The 17,949-nt window shown below is 33.2% G+C and overlaps 1 protein-coding gene across 1 annotated transcript in view; it reads right to left on the bottom strand.

Annotated features, from left to right (window-relative positions):
* The window catches only part of LOC149531394 (cullin-1-like), a 70,911-nt gene that overhangs the window by 2,588 nt on the left and 50,374 nt on the right, over positions 1-17,949 (bottom strand). The window contains exons 6-11 of the mRNA XM_089808335.1: positions 15,816-15,883; positions 15,514-15,610; positions 14,012-14,161; positions 3,663-3,718; positions 905-1,025; positions 171-329 (exon numbers count right to left, since the gene is read on the bottom strand). Of these exons, the coding sequence (XP_089664461.1) occupies positions 171-329; positions 905-1,025; positions 3,663-3,718; positions 14,012-14,161; positions 15,514-15,610; positions 15,816-15,883 (651 nt within the window). The remainder of the gene's footprint in view (positions 1-170; positions 330-904; positions 1,026-3,662; positions 3,719-14,011; positions 14,162-15,513; positions 15,611-15,815; positions 15,884-17,949) is intronic.

Below are 17,949 nucleotides of genomic sequence, written 5' to 3'. Positions count from 1 at the left end.
TGATCAGTATTTTTTATACTAAAACTATAAAAAGTCAGTTAATTTTTAATTTTAAACATCATAGATTAAGTCATACATTAAGTTCTAAAAAAAGGTTCATTTTAACTATTTATTAGTTTAGAAATAAAATCTTAATATATGATATTTGTGGTATTAGAAATAAGTTTTACCAGTTCAATAGGAAGATTGATATTAGCTGATGCGTAGACTGGCCAAAATCCAGTAGTAAGGACAGTAACACTTAAATCTAATCCAAGATGAATGTCTTCTCTGTTGAGATAAGCAGCCAGTTCACGTTGCATATCCTTCTTTAGAGAACAGTCCTTAACCTGAAATGGACACCAATTAGTGGAATGAAACACATGAGGGATCTCAACTCAAAATAAATGGAAGATTTCGTGAAGAGTTTCATTTAATCTTAACATCTTCATAACACTACATTTTACTTGTGGTTGAGATTCATGATGTAAAAGAATTTTTGATATCATGCTCATTCTTAGACATCATACATTAAGAAAAAATAAAATCAATTTTGTCTGATATTTATAATCTATGAATCAAGTCTACATTTTACTTGTGCTCGAGATTCATGATGTTAAACAAATCCTGATATCATATACCCATCCTTAAACATCATACATTAAGAATTTTTTTAAAATTCTGACTAGTATCTTTATTTGAAGAATAAGTCTACATTTTACTTGTACTCGAGGTTCATGATATAAAACAAATTGTGATATGATATACCCATCCTTAAACATCATACATTAAAGAAAAAATCCATTTTGATTACTATTTTTATTCTAAGAATAAGTCCAAATGTATGATGTCAAATACACGAATTTAAAAAATGCACCATATAAACTCTATTCATCCTATATAATGGAAAAGCTGAGTGCTATACCATCCCCTCCATCTTTGCTGTATATTGTGAGCCATTTTGCTTCTTCAATTTCATCAATATGCTTTGTTTAGTACAAATATCTGCACTATTGTTAAACAAGAGTCTACGAGCAAGCTTTTTCCTGGCAAATTCAACACATTAGAATTTTTTGGAGCAAGTGATGATGATAAATGTTGGAATGTGTAATTTTCTCTCAAATGAGATGTAAAATCATACTAGAGGATTATAGAAATTCTAATTGGATTAACGAGATTAACCAATAGGGTTAGGTCAAATTAATAGTTAGGTTTTAAAGTTCTCGAAGTTATCTATGTTTAGATATTCTAGAAAAGCCTATATGTCCTATGACGACTAATTTTAGATTTTTGGAAACAATCAAAGACCTCTATAAATAGAGGCGTCATGTAATGTAATTGATATGGACAAAATGTTTAATGAAATATATTAGTGCCACAATACAAGATGAAGGTGTATCAGAGTTAGGTTGGATAGAAGGTTGGACAAAATTTTAGATTGTGATAAAAGAGTAAGTGATGTGTTGGTGGTGCTAAATTGTGGAAGGAAGTCAACAAGAAAGCACATTCTTGAGAACAACAGAATCAGTGGAAAGACCCGTTAATGGAAGAAATGACAGAGGAAAGAACAAAAGGTATAGTGTGAATTCTTATAATTATTTAATGGCATTTGAGAAGAATATTGTGAGAAGTCTAGCTCTCTAAAGGGATTGTTTCAAGTTGTTTGAAGATTTAATTAAAAATATGGAAATAAAAAGACATTTAGAATTATCTAAAAGAGAAAGTAAGGTGTGTTAAATTGTTGATTTCAATGAGAAAAGTTGGTAAAGTTCAGAAAGTGAAGACAAAAAAGTGAAGAATTAGTGATGGCACAGAAAGAAAATGCAAGATTATTGTGTGAAAAAGATATTTTGCAAAAGTAATGAGCAAAAGTAAGAAATGAAATGGGAGAAAAAAAGTCTAAATTGTTAAATGAAATTAACATCTACATAGAGGAAATTGAAGAGCTAGAAAATAGGCTAAAATTTGTGGAAGAAGTACATAATTGGCAGGTGAAGGAAACATGCAAGCTTAGAGAGAAAAATAAAGAATTAGAAGAAAATAATTTTTTTTTTTTGATGATGTTGAGCACAAGAACAAAGTTTTAGAAGATAATGTGAAGAAATTGGAAGAGGAAAATAATATGTTAAAAAATGAATTGTCTACTTTGAAACAAGAGAAAGAATGTTTGAATGTGAAACTATTTGTATTTGATGTATCTTGTGACACAAATGATTTGAGTGATTATGAGATTGAGAAATGTGATTTTGTTGAAGTTGTTTGCAAAAAGGAGTGTAATGATGAAATGCAAATTATATTGACAAAACTTCTAGCTATTATAATGACAATATTAGTTTGAAGATTATGGAAAGAATGGGTTTCAAAGGTCTCGGAAAGGATGAACATGGATTAAAGAATCTGATTGATACTACAGTCAAGCCAAAATATGTAGGTCTTGGATGTGATGCAGGTAGCGGAAAGATGAATAAAGGTTCAAAAGAATCAATTGAAAGCATAAAGATTGTGCAATGTTCCCACTATAATAGGAAAGGGCATACAAATGATAGATGTTGGGGTATACGTTCTTGCAATATTTGTGGCTTGAAAAATCATTGTTATAAGACATGTTGGAATAGAGATTGCAAAAAAGATTCTATGGCAGGTTGTATAAAAATGGATTGTGAATGGAGCTATCGATCGAAGTGGCAAAGAATTGTAGGAATGATCAGAGGTTTATTCAGGTACAAATGTTCACATGTAAGAAGGAATGGAGCAGCATTGGGAAACATATTAGAGCAAGACATCAAGAGGCAAAAGGTTATTAGTGAACCCTATCACTAGCATTTGTGACAGATTAGGCAAGATTATTAGTGGATCCTATGAAAAGAGGAAATCGTCGGCAACCAATTGCTTACAAATTGTTTTTAGAAATTAAAGGCCACAGCCTTGGAAAACACTTTTTATGAAGGCATTATCCGATATGAAGATTATGGAAAATAACTTTTTGGCATCAAGCAGAAAAAAGGATTTGGATTTGAATACAACAACATTTGAGGTTGAAAATAGAGGGAAGTGTTGGAATGTGTAATTTCCCCTCAAATGAAATGTAAAATCATACTAGAATTCTTCCAATTGGATTAACGAGATTACTGAATAGGGTTAGGTCAAATTAATATTAGGTTGTAAAGTTCTAGAATTTTTTTATGTTTAGATATTTTAGAAAAGTCTATTTGTCCTATAGTGGCTAATTTTAGATGTTTTTGGAAACAATCAAAGACCTCTATAAATAGAGGCATGATGTAATATAATTGATATGAACAAAATGGTTAATGAAATATATTAGTGCCAAAGCACATTGAGTATTTTTCCATTTGAATTTATTTTGTCTCTCCACCTTTCACAAGGTGTATCAGAGTTGTCGTGGGTTTCTACAATAAAGTTTTCTAGTCTGTGTCATCACTCACAGCCTTTTCATCGAAAATGATAGGATTCTCTTATATGGATATTCTAGATTTACTATTGTGTGAGATAAATTGAATGATTATGATTCAGTTCTTATTTATATTATTATTTTAACAATATAATAATATATTATTATATATAATGTCTAAATCTATGTTTAAAATGGTAATAGACGCAAATATTTATAATTTGAAATGTTTTTAAAACTTATATTAGTAGACTATGAAGATAGGAGATGTCACCTGTAATACTCTAGGAATAAATCTTTATCTGAAATGTATGTGAGCATTTTCACCACCTGCACATTATGAAAAAGATAAATTTATGAGTGAAACATACAATTTATATTTTGATATAACTAAGAATTTAAGCATGCCGGAATTCAACCAGCTTATTACCCTTGAATTTATATTTAGTCAAACATCATACAAACGGCCTATGTAGGATATCGATATCACAACACCTCAAACTCTTTCCATATGCAGTACTGTTTCCTAAAACAAAATCTGTTTGTTGAAATAAAGCTACATATAAAAAATTATATAAGTTTTTATAGTTAAACAATTTAATTTGCTTGTAGTTAGGTAGGTTTTAAGTTTATTTTTGTAAGTTAATTTTGTTTTCTAATAGTAAATAACAGTTTTATGATGGCTGAATTGGGAGAAATGAAAAGGAGTCTGTGAAAAGGAATGAATTATAAGGAAACATTGATGGATTGACAAGGAAAATGTCAATACTTTGGAAATGGAGGAGGATGGTCATATGACCTAGCACTTTCCTTTTCCGATTCTGTTAATTGAAAAAATGTGAAGAATAGCTCGCAGAAGGAGAAAATGGAAGACATAAATGTTGAGTCTGGTAAAGATGAGGAAGATTATGATAAAGAGGCTATGTGTTTCAATTCTTTTGAGGAAAATGTGATTCATGATGTTTTCAATGAACCTGATAATTCCCCTCTCAAGGCCTCGGAAGATTCGTAGGATAAGAATGAGGAAAATAGAGGAAGATAGTTTGTAGTCACCAATACTATTTATGTGGATGAGGTCAAGGCATTGATATTCAACCTCCTCTACTGCACTCCAAACTTCCAAAACCTTCATAATGGAGCGATGGACCTTTCATTCCATTAAAAAGCTCAACACTAATTATAGAGCTCTCAATGCAAAAATAGAGCAAGTTGAGAACAAGCTCAATGGGGTGCCTGCAATTCACTTGGTTGAAAAAATTGAGAACTTAGAAAGAAATATCTCTACGCATATGCATGACAACATTATGGTGCTACACCTGCACATGCACTTGGACAACATTATGGTGCTACACTTGGATAAGGCTAAGGGTATGGAAGACTTTCGTGAAAGAAAAGTAGGAGATCTTCAATGAGAAAGATGAAGACCAAGAATGAAGAACAAATCAAAGAGGATGTCAAAGTGACCATAGAAAAGATTAAGGGAAAAAAGGAGGAGCTTGCTACCTAATGGTGGGTTGGTTCTTTAGTCTTTTTGATTTTTTTGTCTTTTTGTGTTTAGCTTAGTTCAATCATGCTTATTTTAGTGGAGTGGGTGTTATCTATGGTGTTCGATATGGGAGCTTTTAGTGGTTTTTTTTTACTAAAAGCTTTCAATGTTTTTCTTAGTTTTTAGAAAGTTGATTTTTATTAATAACCTCAAAATATTACTTCCAATTTCGAATGCTAGTTGGTAGTTCATCTTATCTTAGTTTTAGGAAACTTCACGAAAAAAAATTAGACTTTTTTGAATTATTTTAAAAAATTATCAAAAATGCCAAAAAAATAGTTTTATGAAAAAATTGCCAAAAATGGTAATTATGGATTTGTATTTTCTCTCATTGTAGGGGAAGAGAATTGGGAAGATGAATGAAAAATAATTTGGAGTTCTAATAATTATTTTTGTGTTCTTTCTCTCTTATGTTTTTGTTAATTATTTGAGGAATTTTGAATGCATCATCTGGTATCAAAGCTCAGAAGGTTTGAGAAAATCATATATTTATATTTGTGTGGTTATGAATTTATCTTTACGTAAGTCGTGAAGAGGAACTAGTTTCCAAAAATCAAGGTAGAAAAAAAAAAGATCTAGTTGTGGCAAATGATGGACTAGTTTGAAGAGTTGGATTTATTGATGAAGTATTTGCAGAAGAGGAAAGAAGAAAATAAAATAAAAGAGAAAGAGAGGAAGAGGAAGGAGGAAGAGATGAGACGATTAGAGTTGAAAGAAATGTTAAGAGAATTACAACAATTTTTTCAACAATTAAGAAAGCTAATAGATTTTGAAATGCAAAAATGGTACCTACCAGTCAAGAAAAAGATCACATGGCCTATTCAGAAATTTATTTAGAAGAAGAAAATGAAAGAAGAGACACAAAAAATAAATGAAGATCCAAAAATTGAAATGGTGAGTATATCAATGATTGTTTTAACATCAAGAATTGAAGAAGCCAAGATAAACATAGCCATGGAAGAGTTCTTTTGTCATTTTTAGCCTTATGTTCAGAATGAGCAAACATAAATGGTTGTTTATAATGAGATTTTCAATGAAGATGTTTTAGATTTCTTTAATGAGGTATATGAATGTTCCCAAAGGTATTAAGTTAATTGTGGCAATGGTGGATATATTGATATATTATATGTTGAAGACACAAATGATTATGGTACAAAGGTTTATATAAAAGAAATGGAATTTTGGATTTTAAAAGCTAAGAAAATATTGAGTAGAATATGGGTTATGAAAAATAAGAGAAAGATGGATCCAATGATAGATGCAAAGATGAATGATAAAATGCCAAAAAATTGGAAGACCAGGAAGAAGGAGTAAACTTGCATTCCTTTGAGTCAATAAAATCAATGTTTGATACAATGGAAAGAAAAGTTCCAGAAAAGAAACTATACATATTCAAAAACAACTTACAAGAGTTGCATTCTTTCAACAAGAGGAGAATGATGTAGGAGCTTTTAATGGCTTTTTTATGCATGATCTTTTAATAGTTTAAAAAAAAATCTTTTAATGCTTTTCTTAGTTTTTAGAAAGTTGATTTTTATTAATAACCTTGAAATATTACTTCCAATTTTGAATGTTAGTTTTTTTATAAGAAAAATAGGTTTTGAAGGGAATCTGAAACCCTTTATGGATCATGAAATTTAAAAAAAACCCAAACCAAACAAAACTATAGTCCAAAGGTGAAACAAGTCACTCAACAAGACACAGTGACCAGGGTGGCATCGTAGATAACACAATACTCATCAACCACACAAATAGGTTTTGAATGGGCACTTGAAACCCTAAACGAAACAACAACTTAAAGTGAAACAATTCACCAAACAAAAGATGACCAAGGTGGCAACACATATAATACATAACACTACAAACACAAAAATAAGTTTTGACTGGGCTCTTGAAACCCCATGGTGAGACACACTACAAAGAACTATAGGCCAAAAGAGCTAGGGGACATTATAGAGAACAACAGGCAAAAAGCCAAGAGAGCCAAAAAAGGACGGCCACATCAGACTTTCCCTTTTGAACCCTTATTTTTAGACCGTATTGCCATATCAAAAGAGGGATTGGAGGGCTTGATCTTTTTACCTTTTACTGTGGTCCATCCATCCTCTACCAAACCAACAATCTTGTGCCACTAAAAATTAGTACCATCACAGCCAAATCCTGAAACCCCCAAAGAAAAGGCCTCAGAAAAGGAAACGATAGTAGAAGCCTGGGACAGAACAACAATACCTTGAAAAGGAATCACAGGAGGAACCGCCTTGGAAACTCTAGAAAATAGGACAATAGAATCTAGAGACAAACTAGCTACCACCAGAGAAGTACCCAAAGGCGGACTAACAGAGATAGTAGTATAGTCCATGCCAGAAACTGGAACAACAAAATCTAGAGATGCACCAATTGGCACCATAGAAGGAGCCAAAGTAGGGGACAGACTAATAGAGAGAGCAATAGAATCCACACTAGAAACTGGGACAACAGAATCCAAAGATGGACCAATAGCTAGGGTAGAAGAACCACCACCACATGCAACAACTCCCCCCAAAGCCAGGGCCACATGAAGAGAATCAGCCAAATTAGAAATAGCAGCATTCGAAGGAAAGACAACAATATTATCCAACATTGTAGGGGAAACATGCAGAACAACAATAGAATCCACTTCCAAAGTATCTTGAGAAGAATCACCCAAACCCATCCCCAATAGAGAGAGCTCCTTGAAGAGTGTAGTGATCATCCAAAACCCCCTTCCACCAAGAAGGTGACTTATTCAATCTAACCTTTCCAGAGGAGCATCTCGCTTGGCCAATCTTTTGGCATATCTAACATCTGAATGGGATGCCCTCATAATTAAGAAGTTGATTCCAAGAGTCAGTGGGAGAGACCAATTTTGAATGATAGTTGGCAATTCATCTTATCTCAATTTTAGGAAGCTTCATGAAAAAATTCAGCTTTTTTTGAGTTGTTTTTAAAAATTACAAAAAATGTCAAAAAATAGTTTTATGAACAAATTACATGGTAATTTTGTATTTGTATTTAAATTTATATTTCCTCTCATTGTAGGCGAAGAGAATTAGGAAGATGAATATAAAATAATTTGGAGTTCTAATATTTATTTTTGTGTTCTCTCTCTTATGTTTTTGTTAATTATTTTAGCTACATCAATGTTAGTTCTCTTTTTCAACATATTCAAACTAAAATATTTTTATTAATATTTTGTAATGAATGTCAGATTTAAGGTCCTTTGTAAAAATATGTTTTAATATTTAATTAAAATAAAGTCAATATATTGAATGTAGTGTAAGTGAAATGATTTGAAAATATGTATATATTTTATTATTTATAGTGCAATTCTAATTTTAATTTTTTTATATTTATCTTGAATTACTAGACAAGAAAATAAAATAATTTATATTTTAATGAGTACTAAGTATTTCTTTCACTTTTTTAAAGATAATTCTTCTCAACTACTATTAGCACAACATGAGTCAATTAGTTTGATTTTGAAAATCACAATAGATTTATATATAGCAATGTTACAATTTGAAATTAATAAAATACATAATTATAAGAAATAAATTAAATTTAAAAAGTTATAAGAGAGATGGATGCATTATAACAAGATACATATAAATTATAACAATTATTTTATTATGAGCACCCTCTTGTCGCTAATTTTTTTTAAACAACATTTTTTAAAAATAACTAATAATGACTACAGTTTATTCCTATAACCAACATTATGAATAATTATTTTCTATAATGAGAGGCATACATAAATTTAAGAAGCAAAGTATTGAGCAACAAATTTCAATCAATGTAGGACATCATGTTCATGCACTTTGTTGATTTATGTTTTTCTATGTAGCTTTAAAGCAACTCTAGTTGGATGTTTTGTAATAGTTTTAGTTTTTTTATCCTTTAAATAGGATAATTGTGAGTTTGTGAGGTTGCATAAAGCAAGAGTGATTTTATGTATTTTAAAGCTAAAGAAAGCAAGGAAAGAAAGTTTATTTCCTTGATTGCTAAGTAAAGCAGTAGGGCTCTATATATGTAAAGTTTTTGTAGGAAACTCTATTTGTAATTCTCGAAGAGAACGTTTTCTATTAGACTTAATAGAAGATCCAATAGTTGCAGGTTTTCTCCAAGCTAGGGTTTCCTAGGTATATCTATGTTATTTTCTAATTGTGTTTGGCTTATGTTATTTTGCTTCAACTATCTAGTTTAGTTAATTTACCCAAACTATTAATTGTTATAAATTAGATAGAGCTTTTTGTGAATTTATTATGCAATTGATCTTCAACTAGGTTATAAGAAATTAACATGGTATGAGAGCTCTAAACTCTGAATATAGAGCCAAGATTTGTGATGCAAATTTCAAAAAAATAAATTTTGGGTTTTCTTATGGCTATGGCAACCAGTCTTCAATATGAGGATAGACTCGAGGGTGCATATAGCTTCTTGTAGGGGAAGGTTCAAATTACATCCTTTCTTAATAAGAATAGGTTGTGGAATTGTTCTATTACATTAGTGACTCCACTTGTGAATGATCCTATTTCTTTGGATTTGCATGAGGTCAAGGAGACCAAAGCTGAAAGAATCATTCTTGACAGAGTAAGAGATCATTTAATTCCTCCTCTATTGGGGATAGTCACTACCAAGGAGATGTGGGATATGCTCACTAGACTCTATCAGAGTGACTACCAGAGTCGTAAGATTATGCTTAAGGAAAAAATGCATAATACTAAGATGTCTAAAGGAAGAAGTGTGACCTCTTACTTGTCCAAGATGACACAAGTCAGAGACGAGTTGGCTTCTATTGGAGAGATAATTTATGAAGATGAGTTGGTGCGTATAGCTGTAAATGGTTTTTTGAAGCACTGGGAAGTTTTTGTCAAGTGTGTGGTCAACAGAGATCGATTATCTATTTGGGCAAGACTTTGGGATGATTTTTTTCAAAAGAAAAATATATGAAGGTGCTCACGAAGGAGACTAGACAAAGAAGGGTCAAGATGAAGAAAAGCTTTCTCTTGCAAGAAAGGGTAAGAAGAAGTCTAATAAAGGGAAAACATAAGGTTCTTCTTCTAAGAGTGGGAAAAGAAAAGATCTAAGTAGGATAACATATTTGTGCTGCCATCAAATGGGTCACTATGCCAGTCAATGTCCAATTAAGAATAAGAAAAACAAGGACAATCAAAAGAACCAAGTTTCTACTGCAAACAATGTGGAGGAGTTTGCATCATGATTTGCGAATGAATTTTCACTCATCACCTGTCTCTCAAGCTCAGTTGCTAATAGGCGTGGGGCTTCTTGCCACATGACAGGAGTTAGAGATTGTTTCACCAAGTTGGATGAGAAGAAGTTGGATTTCTTTATTGAATTCAGTGACAATGCCAAGTACCATGCAACTGGTATTGGCACTGTCAAGTTTCAGAGAGAGTCTAGCAAACCCTTGTTGGTGGAGGATGTGTTGTATGTTCCTAGCATGACAACAAATTTAATTTTGATTTCTATAAAATTTATATTTGTCCCAAGGATTCCAAAGTTGTAAAAGTGATTGGAGTTGGACATGGTAGCTTGTTTTGATTATAGTTTGAGCCTACACAAGCATTGGTAAGCAGTTGTAAAGGGAAAGGATAATTGTGGCATATAAGGATGGCTCATCTTCACCATGGAGCACTTAATTTTTCTCCAGGAAATAGTGATGGGGTTACCAGAGATGAAGACATAAAAGCACAAGGTGTGTAAGGTTGTGCTCTAGGGGAATATGCCAAGACCAATTTTCCAAGTAGTGACAGTAGATTTGAAGAGATTTTGGATCTCATACACTCATATATGTGTGGGCCTATGTCAACAAGATCCTTAAATGGGTATGAGTATTATGTTACTTTCATTGATGATTTCTCTAGGAATACATGGATATAATTTATGAAGAACAAGAATAAGGTATTTGGTAAATTCAAAGAGTTTAAGGCTCTTGTGGAAACCTAGACAAGGAGAAAGATCAAGATACCGAGGTATGTGGAGGTGTGAGTATACCTCAAATGCCTTTAAATATTTTTATATACTCCAAAAGTTATCAAGAAAGAGTTGAAAGTTCCATGCAACCCTCAACAAAATAGGGTTGGTAAGAGGAAGACTGGGGCCATAGTTGGAGCACCCAAGGCCATGCTTCATGATTGAGACTTGCCTTGGTTCCTATGGGCAGAAACTTGCAATACAACTCTATATTTGCAGAATAGGAGTCCTCACAAAGTGTTGGGAAAATTGACTCCAGAAGAGGCATTTAGTGGTGAGAAACTAGATTTGGGCCATATTCACATTTTTGGATGCCTTGTGTATTGTCACATTCCTATGGAGAAAAGAACAAAGTTCAAACCAACTGAAGAGAAGGGTATCCTTGTTGGGTGCAATGAAACTTCTAAGGCTTATCAAATTTACATTCCTTCCTTTTAAAAGAAAATAGTTGTTCATAGAGATGTAAGGTTTGAGGAGGAGAATTCTCTTTAGAAGTCGAGCAGCTTGATGAATGATGAGGAGCAATCATCCACAATTGAGGTAGCACAAATTCCTCAAATTTTAGTCACTCAAGTTGGAGAGAAAGACAAGCAAATCAAACAGGATAATCAAGAGGTTTAAAGGACTCCTTAGCCTCATATCCCTATTATAGAGAAGAGAAAAAATAGGACAGCTGAGAAAAATTTGAGAGGCTCAAGAATATGTGGATGATACACAAGATTTAGTTAGACAAAGAAAGGCTCCCAAATGCTATTCTGATTATGTAGCACTTAGGAGTGAATTAATTGAAGTAGATCCTTCTAGCTTTCAAGAGGCATCCAAGCACCATGTTTGGAATGTTGTTGTGGTCAAAGAGTATTATTCCATCATGAAGAACAACATATGAGAGATAGTACCATGACCAAAAGAGAAGTCTGTGGTGGGCTAAAGATGGTTGTATAAGATTAAGCATGCTACAGATGGTAATGTAGAAAATTTTAAAGGTCATTTTGTGGCTAAGGTGTTTTCTCAAAAGGAAGGAATTGACTATGATGAGAAATTTTCTCTAGTAGCCAACTACTCTTCCATAAGAGCTATAATTTATGTGGCCACACAGATGGGGTGGAAGATTCACCAAATGGATGTTAAAATCACATTTCTCAATGGAGTAATTGAGGAAGAAATATACATTGAGAAACCTGAAGGATTTGAAGCACATGTGATGGATTCTTATGTTTGTAGGTTGAAAAGAGCACTATATGGACTCAAGCAAGCTCCTAGGGCATGCTATTCACATATTGAAAGTTACTTGCATAGTGTGGGCTTCATCAAAAGTGAGGTAGATTGAAACCTATACTATGTTAGGTGAAGGGTGAACTTCTCATATTGCTATTGTATGTTGATGACTTATTTCTTACAAGTGTAGAGGAGCTTATATCACATTGCAAGCAAGATTTTTTAGGAGAGTTTGAGATGACGGATTTTGGGTTGATGCACTACTTTTGGGGATTGGAGTTGTGGTAGAAAGAGGGAGAGATCTTCCTTGGATAGGGGAAATACTTAATTGATATCTTGAAAGTGATTTAGGATGGAGAATTGTAAGCTTGTGTCAACACCACTTGTGAAAAATTGGAGGAAGATTGATACTTCTAGATCAAAAGTAGTGGACCCTACTTTATAATGATAGTTGATAGAATCTCTTATGTATTTGGTTAATACTAGGCCAGACATTTCTTTTGCAGTGAACTCTCTTAATCAGTTTATGGTGGAACCTAAATGTGTGCATTGGATAGTTGTAAATCATGTTTTGAGATATCTCCAAGGCATAGTTGATTTTGGGCTGAAATATGTTTAGCATGATGGAGTGAAGCTTGAGGGGCAAGCAATACAGTTGATAGGAAGAACACTTCAGGGTTCACTTTCAGTTTGGGATCAAGAGTTGTCTCTTGGTACAATAAGAAACAAAAGTTAGTTGCACAAAGTTTTGTAGCTTGAGTATACATGGCTGTTAGTATGGCTACATGTGAGGCTATTTGGCTTCATAAACTTCTAGTTGGGTTCTTTGATCAGAAGTTATATGCTACAGTCATTTACTATGATAATCAGAGTTGCATCAAACATTTTGAGAATCCAGTTTTTCAAGACAAGTCCAAGCATATTGAGATCTAGTACCACTTCATTAGAGATTGTGTGAAAAAGGGGATAGTGAAACTTTGGTACATTCCTACAGAAGACCAAATAGCAGACATCTAACAAAGGCTTTGGTGAAGAATAAGTTTGTATTCTTTAGGGATAAGCTGTGTGTTGTGCAAAATACCTTCTTCACTAAGAGGGAGTGTTGATTTTTGTTTTTCTATGTAGCTTGGAAGGTGGAATTTCTTTAAAGCAACTCGAGTTGGATGTTTAACTACATTTTTAATTTTTTTATTCTTTAAATAGGATAATTTTGACTTTGTGAGATTGCATAAAGCAAGAGTGATTTTATGTGTTGTATAGCCAAAGAAAGCCAGGAAAGAAAGTTTCTTTTCTTGCTAAGTAAAGTAGTTGGGCTCTATATATGTAAAGTTGTTGCAACAAATTTGTATTTTTGGAAATATAGTTTGTTGTTAGGCTGAATAAAGATCCAATAGTTGCAGGTATTTTCCCAAATTGGAGTTTCCTGGCTATATCTTTGTTATTGTCTAATTGTGTTTGGCTTTTGCTATTTAGTTTCAGTTAATTAACCCAAAGTAGTAATTGTTATAAGTCACATAAAGCTTCTTTCTGTGAATTTATTGCGCAATTGCTCTGTAACTGAATTATAAGAAATTAACACACTTCACTTTTTCCTCAAGAACTCGAACTTGAAACTTTAGTTTATTTCATTCCTATTATATTAAAATGGCTGAGTGGATTCCTTAAGTTTTTTGTTATTTCTTATTTCTTATTGTACTTTTTTCTCTTTATCCTACACCTTTATTCTTTAAAATTAAAAAGTTTCATAGCTCCTACCATTTTGTTCTTTAAAATTAAAAAGTTTTGAGAACCAACATATATCCTATTAGACCATAAAAATAAGTAAACAAAGCCATTATTATCGACCCTACCTTTTCGAGTATAATTTCAATCTCATCATCATTTAATTTCTCATCACTGCTCTTTTTTAGAACATTGTCAGAATATGTAGTCAGTAATTTCGCGATTAAGTTTCCTGTGAATTCGTTGCTGCAGAATGCCAGAAACGCCTCCTCCAAAGCCTGCAAACAAATAATAAATGATAAAAGAAATTCCATCATGTGATATAAAAGCAATATAGACATAATTAATCAAAACTCTACAGATACAAATTTCTTTTCAATTGAAACTTTCATATTGGAACACTAGCAAGAATATATTTAAATTATATAATAAAGTTTCAGATTAGATTAGGAGAAGGCCCAAACTTTAACAGCAAAATAACATTGTATGTTGTGAACAGTAAAAAGGAGTTCACAAGAAGTGAGACTAAACTAACAAAAATTAAACTAAACTAAAATGTGATACTATCAAGATATAACTGTGTAGTTTTTGAGTCAAACTTATTCACCATGTTTCATGAGTGGTGATTCAACATGAATCCATCTCTCATGAGTATAAATGAAAAACATAGCACTCATTGAATCTAGGTGATGCTCACAGAAAAATCAGTCAAATGAAGAAATTAGACTATAACGAAGAACATAAACAAAAATAGTCAAAACCAGCACCCAGAAATCAGCAACCATCTACTAACACACAATATTCCAATAAGAACAACAGAATCAAGATGGCTAATTGTTTAATTCATTGTGCTTTTGAAGGAAAGAGGCTCCGAAGCCACATAATTTGTAGTCACCAACAAGAGACTCTCATCCCTGCTACCACTTTCTTCTCTGTGTTTCCTCTTCAGCATCCTCTCCTCCAGTTCAACCAGTATACCCCAAAACCTTCTTTGTTTTATCCCGGGCCTTCATGTTTTGAGTAACCAATTCCAAAGAAACATGAGCTTTGAGGTCCATGATCTTCTAAAATTTCTCAATTGTGAAGCTTTATTCCAAAATATTTCCGACCTCTCACAAAGCTTCGTCTCCTTTACCCTTCATCCAATCTAAAAGAATATTAGCATTAATATTGTCTTCTTAATACTCAGATTAATCAAAAATTAGTTAAAGTGAAAAGATTATAAATAATTATTTTAAGATCATTCTGATTTGTTGCATATTCTTTCTACTTATGAAAGAATCCAAAACATAAGAATGCATTTTTTTTCCCTACACAAATTTCCTAAGTTTAAAAATATAGAATTTAAATATTGTTTTACTCACATCCATTCAGATTTTTTTTAATCATATACTACTCTTTAAATTCTATTTTATATTCAAAACCTGTATTGGAAACTGATGTAAAGCCTAATATAATTTCTATTTAATTTGATTTGATGCCCTAAATACCAGCACACTTCGTTACCTTTCATTACGTAAATAATAAACAATACAATATGTTAAATTACATCGTTAACTTTCATTACTTAATCAAATAAACAATACAATTTGTTAAATTCCATTAAAACTAAACTGGATATACTAAATACCTTCTGAAATAGCCTATTGTTCTGAAAACACTCAAGAACATAAGTCTCGTACTTGTCGTGCATTTCAATAAGCTTTCGTATGAATCCCTGGAAACCACTGGAGCATGACAAAAACGAGAACAAGTAATCATCAGATTCACTTTCAAAAACCATTGAAGTACTAAATTTCACTCAATTACATGGAGATGACTAATGAAACGATGAGTAATAGGCAATATTGACTTCTTATACGCTCACAATAAACTTAATTGCTACGCTGATTGAGGTTTTTAGTACAGACTAGAATACGCGCAAGCATTTACAATGTACATGTTGGAATATTTAATGCAGATGTCCGTTTGTCCCTGGAGCCAAACGCCCATCTACCGCTCTGAATGTTCAGAAAATTTATTACGGACAGGTGAGATTTTGAAATCGAAAAATGAGAGGGAAAATAATTTTGCTGAAGACAAAATGAATGTTTTATCATTCATTCGAGAAGTAAGTTGAGATAGAGAGAGTTCAATAGAGCAGAAAAGTTGTAGAGCAGAGAAAAAAAGCAAAAGGTGATCAACAGATCAGTTGTCACAAAGACAGAAGGAATCATTGTCGTGCTTGCAGATGCACGTGCTTCTTCTTGCCATTTTGTAAGTCAGTAGTTTATTGCTTTCAACCTATTGAAGCAGTGATTGCTCCAGGTATTATTGTATGCAGCCATTAAAGCTGCAAGTTTGAAGTTTAAAGTTTAGGGTTATTTTAAGGTTTTCTGGTTGAAGCCAAATGCTCTCAGATTTGTAATAGTTTGAATTAGAGTTGAATAGAAAGTAAGCAGGCATACTTGAATCCATTATTGTCCTTCTTCTATTCATTGCATTTTGGAAAGTTTATTTGAAAGTTTGAAGCTTTGAGTCTCTGGTTTTAAATGGTGGAAACATTCACGTTATAAGTTTACACTCGGTGCCCTCGTCTACCGAGTTCACTCGGTAATCACTTTGTCTACCGAGTTCACTCGGTAATCTCTTTGTCTACCGAGCTCACTCGGTATCCTTTGGTTACCGAGTTATGTGTCTTTCATTTACCGAGCCAACTCGGTAAACTCTCCTGCCGCCTATTTTCTTTGGTTACCGAGAAAAACTCGGTAATAGTTGCTCTCGAGCAAGTTTTAGGGTTAAGTTATTTTTGTGATTGAAACTTTAATATTTCTCACATGGTATCAGAGCTTTGAGGCCCCACATCCACAATGAGTTAGGGCATTTTTTTTCTTGGGATATTTATCATGGTAGGAGATGCAGGAAAGATATGGCAGCAGCCAGCATCCTTTAATGAGAAAAACTATGATACATGGGCAAAGAAGATGAAAACCATTATGGTAGCAAATGATTTGTGGGAGTTTGTGGTCAATGGATTCAATGATGTGACTAATCCAACTCAGTATGCTGCCCTCACAAATGCACATAAGACTCATTTGAAAGAGTCAAGGAAGAAGGATGCTAAGGCATTAAGTTTGATTGAAGCAACAATGACAAATACAGTATTCCCAAAGATTGCAGCAAAAAATAATGCAAAAGAAGCATGGGATATCCTTGAGACGAACTTCAAGGGGACTGATAAAGTTCGTACTGTAAAGCTACAGAATATAAGGAGGGAGTTTGAGAACCTTCAGATGAAGGAGAATGAATCAGTTGCAGACTTCAGTTCAAGGACCTCCAATGTGATTAACCAGCTGAAGTCAAATGGAGAAGACTATCAAGAGCAGAGGATAGTGGAGAAGATATTGAGGAGTTTACCTCATAAATATGACCATTTGGTCATGACCATAGAGGCGGCAAAAGACCTCACTACTTTGACAATGGATGAGTTGATGGGTTCTCTTCAAACCCATGAGTATAGGATCAATCGATCCACATCTTCTTCTACCCAAGAGAAAGCATTCAAGACTCAATCAAATTCAAGAGGAAGGGGGAGAGGAAGAAATGGCTCAGGCGAAAACTCCAGAGGCAGAGGCCGAGGTAATGGAGGACAAAGAAATGCTGCAGTAGAAAGCTCATGAAGAGCAGATGGAGCAAGTACCTCACACACTACTTCAAGAGGAGGTAAGAAAAACTACAACTCAAATAAGAGTAATGTAAAATGCTACTACTGTCATAAATATGGGCATTATGCAAATGAATGCTGGAAGAAGCAGAAAGATCAGTCAGGACAAGCAAATGTGGCTGATATGAATATGGGAGGTGAAAACATTGGCTTCATCATGTGTAATGTTGGTGAAGAAGGAAGCCCTGAGGTTTGGTACCTCGACAGTGGATGTAGCAACCACATGAGTGGTAATAAAACCTTGTTTTCATTCATTGACAAGAGTTTCAAATCAAAAATTAAGATGGGTAATAATGGAACCCTACCAGTTGTGGGCAAAGGATCTATTATGGTCCGCACCAAGAAAGGTGAGAAAAGGGAAAT

Source organism: Cupressus sempervirens, chromosome 11, assembly GCF_028749045.1.
Source record: "Cupressus sempervirens isolate cs-2001-9-10 chromosome 11, ASM2874904v1, whole genome shotgun sequence".
Lineage (NCBI taxonomy): Eukaryota > Viridiplantae > Streptophyta > Pinopsida > Cupressales > Cupressaceae > Cupressus > Cupressus sempervirens.
The sequence above is the reverse complement of the archived record's forward strand: the minus strand, read 5'-3'. Positions and strand labels throughout refer to the sequence as shown.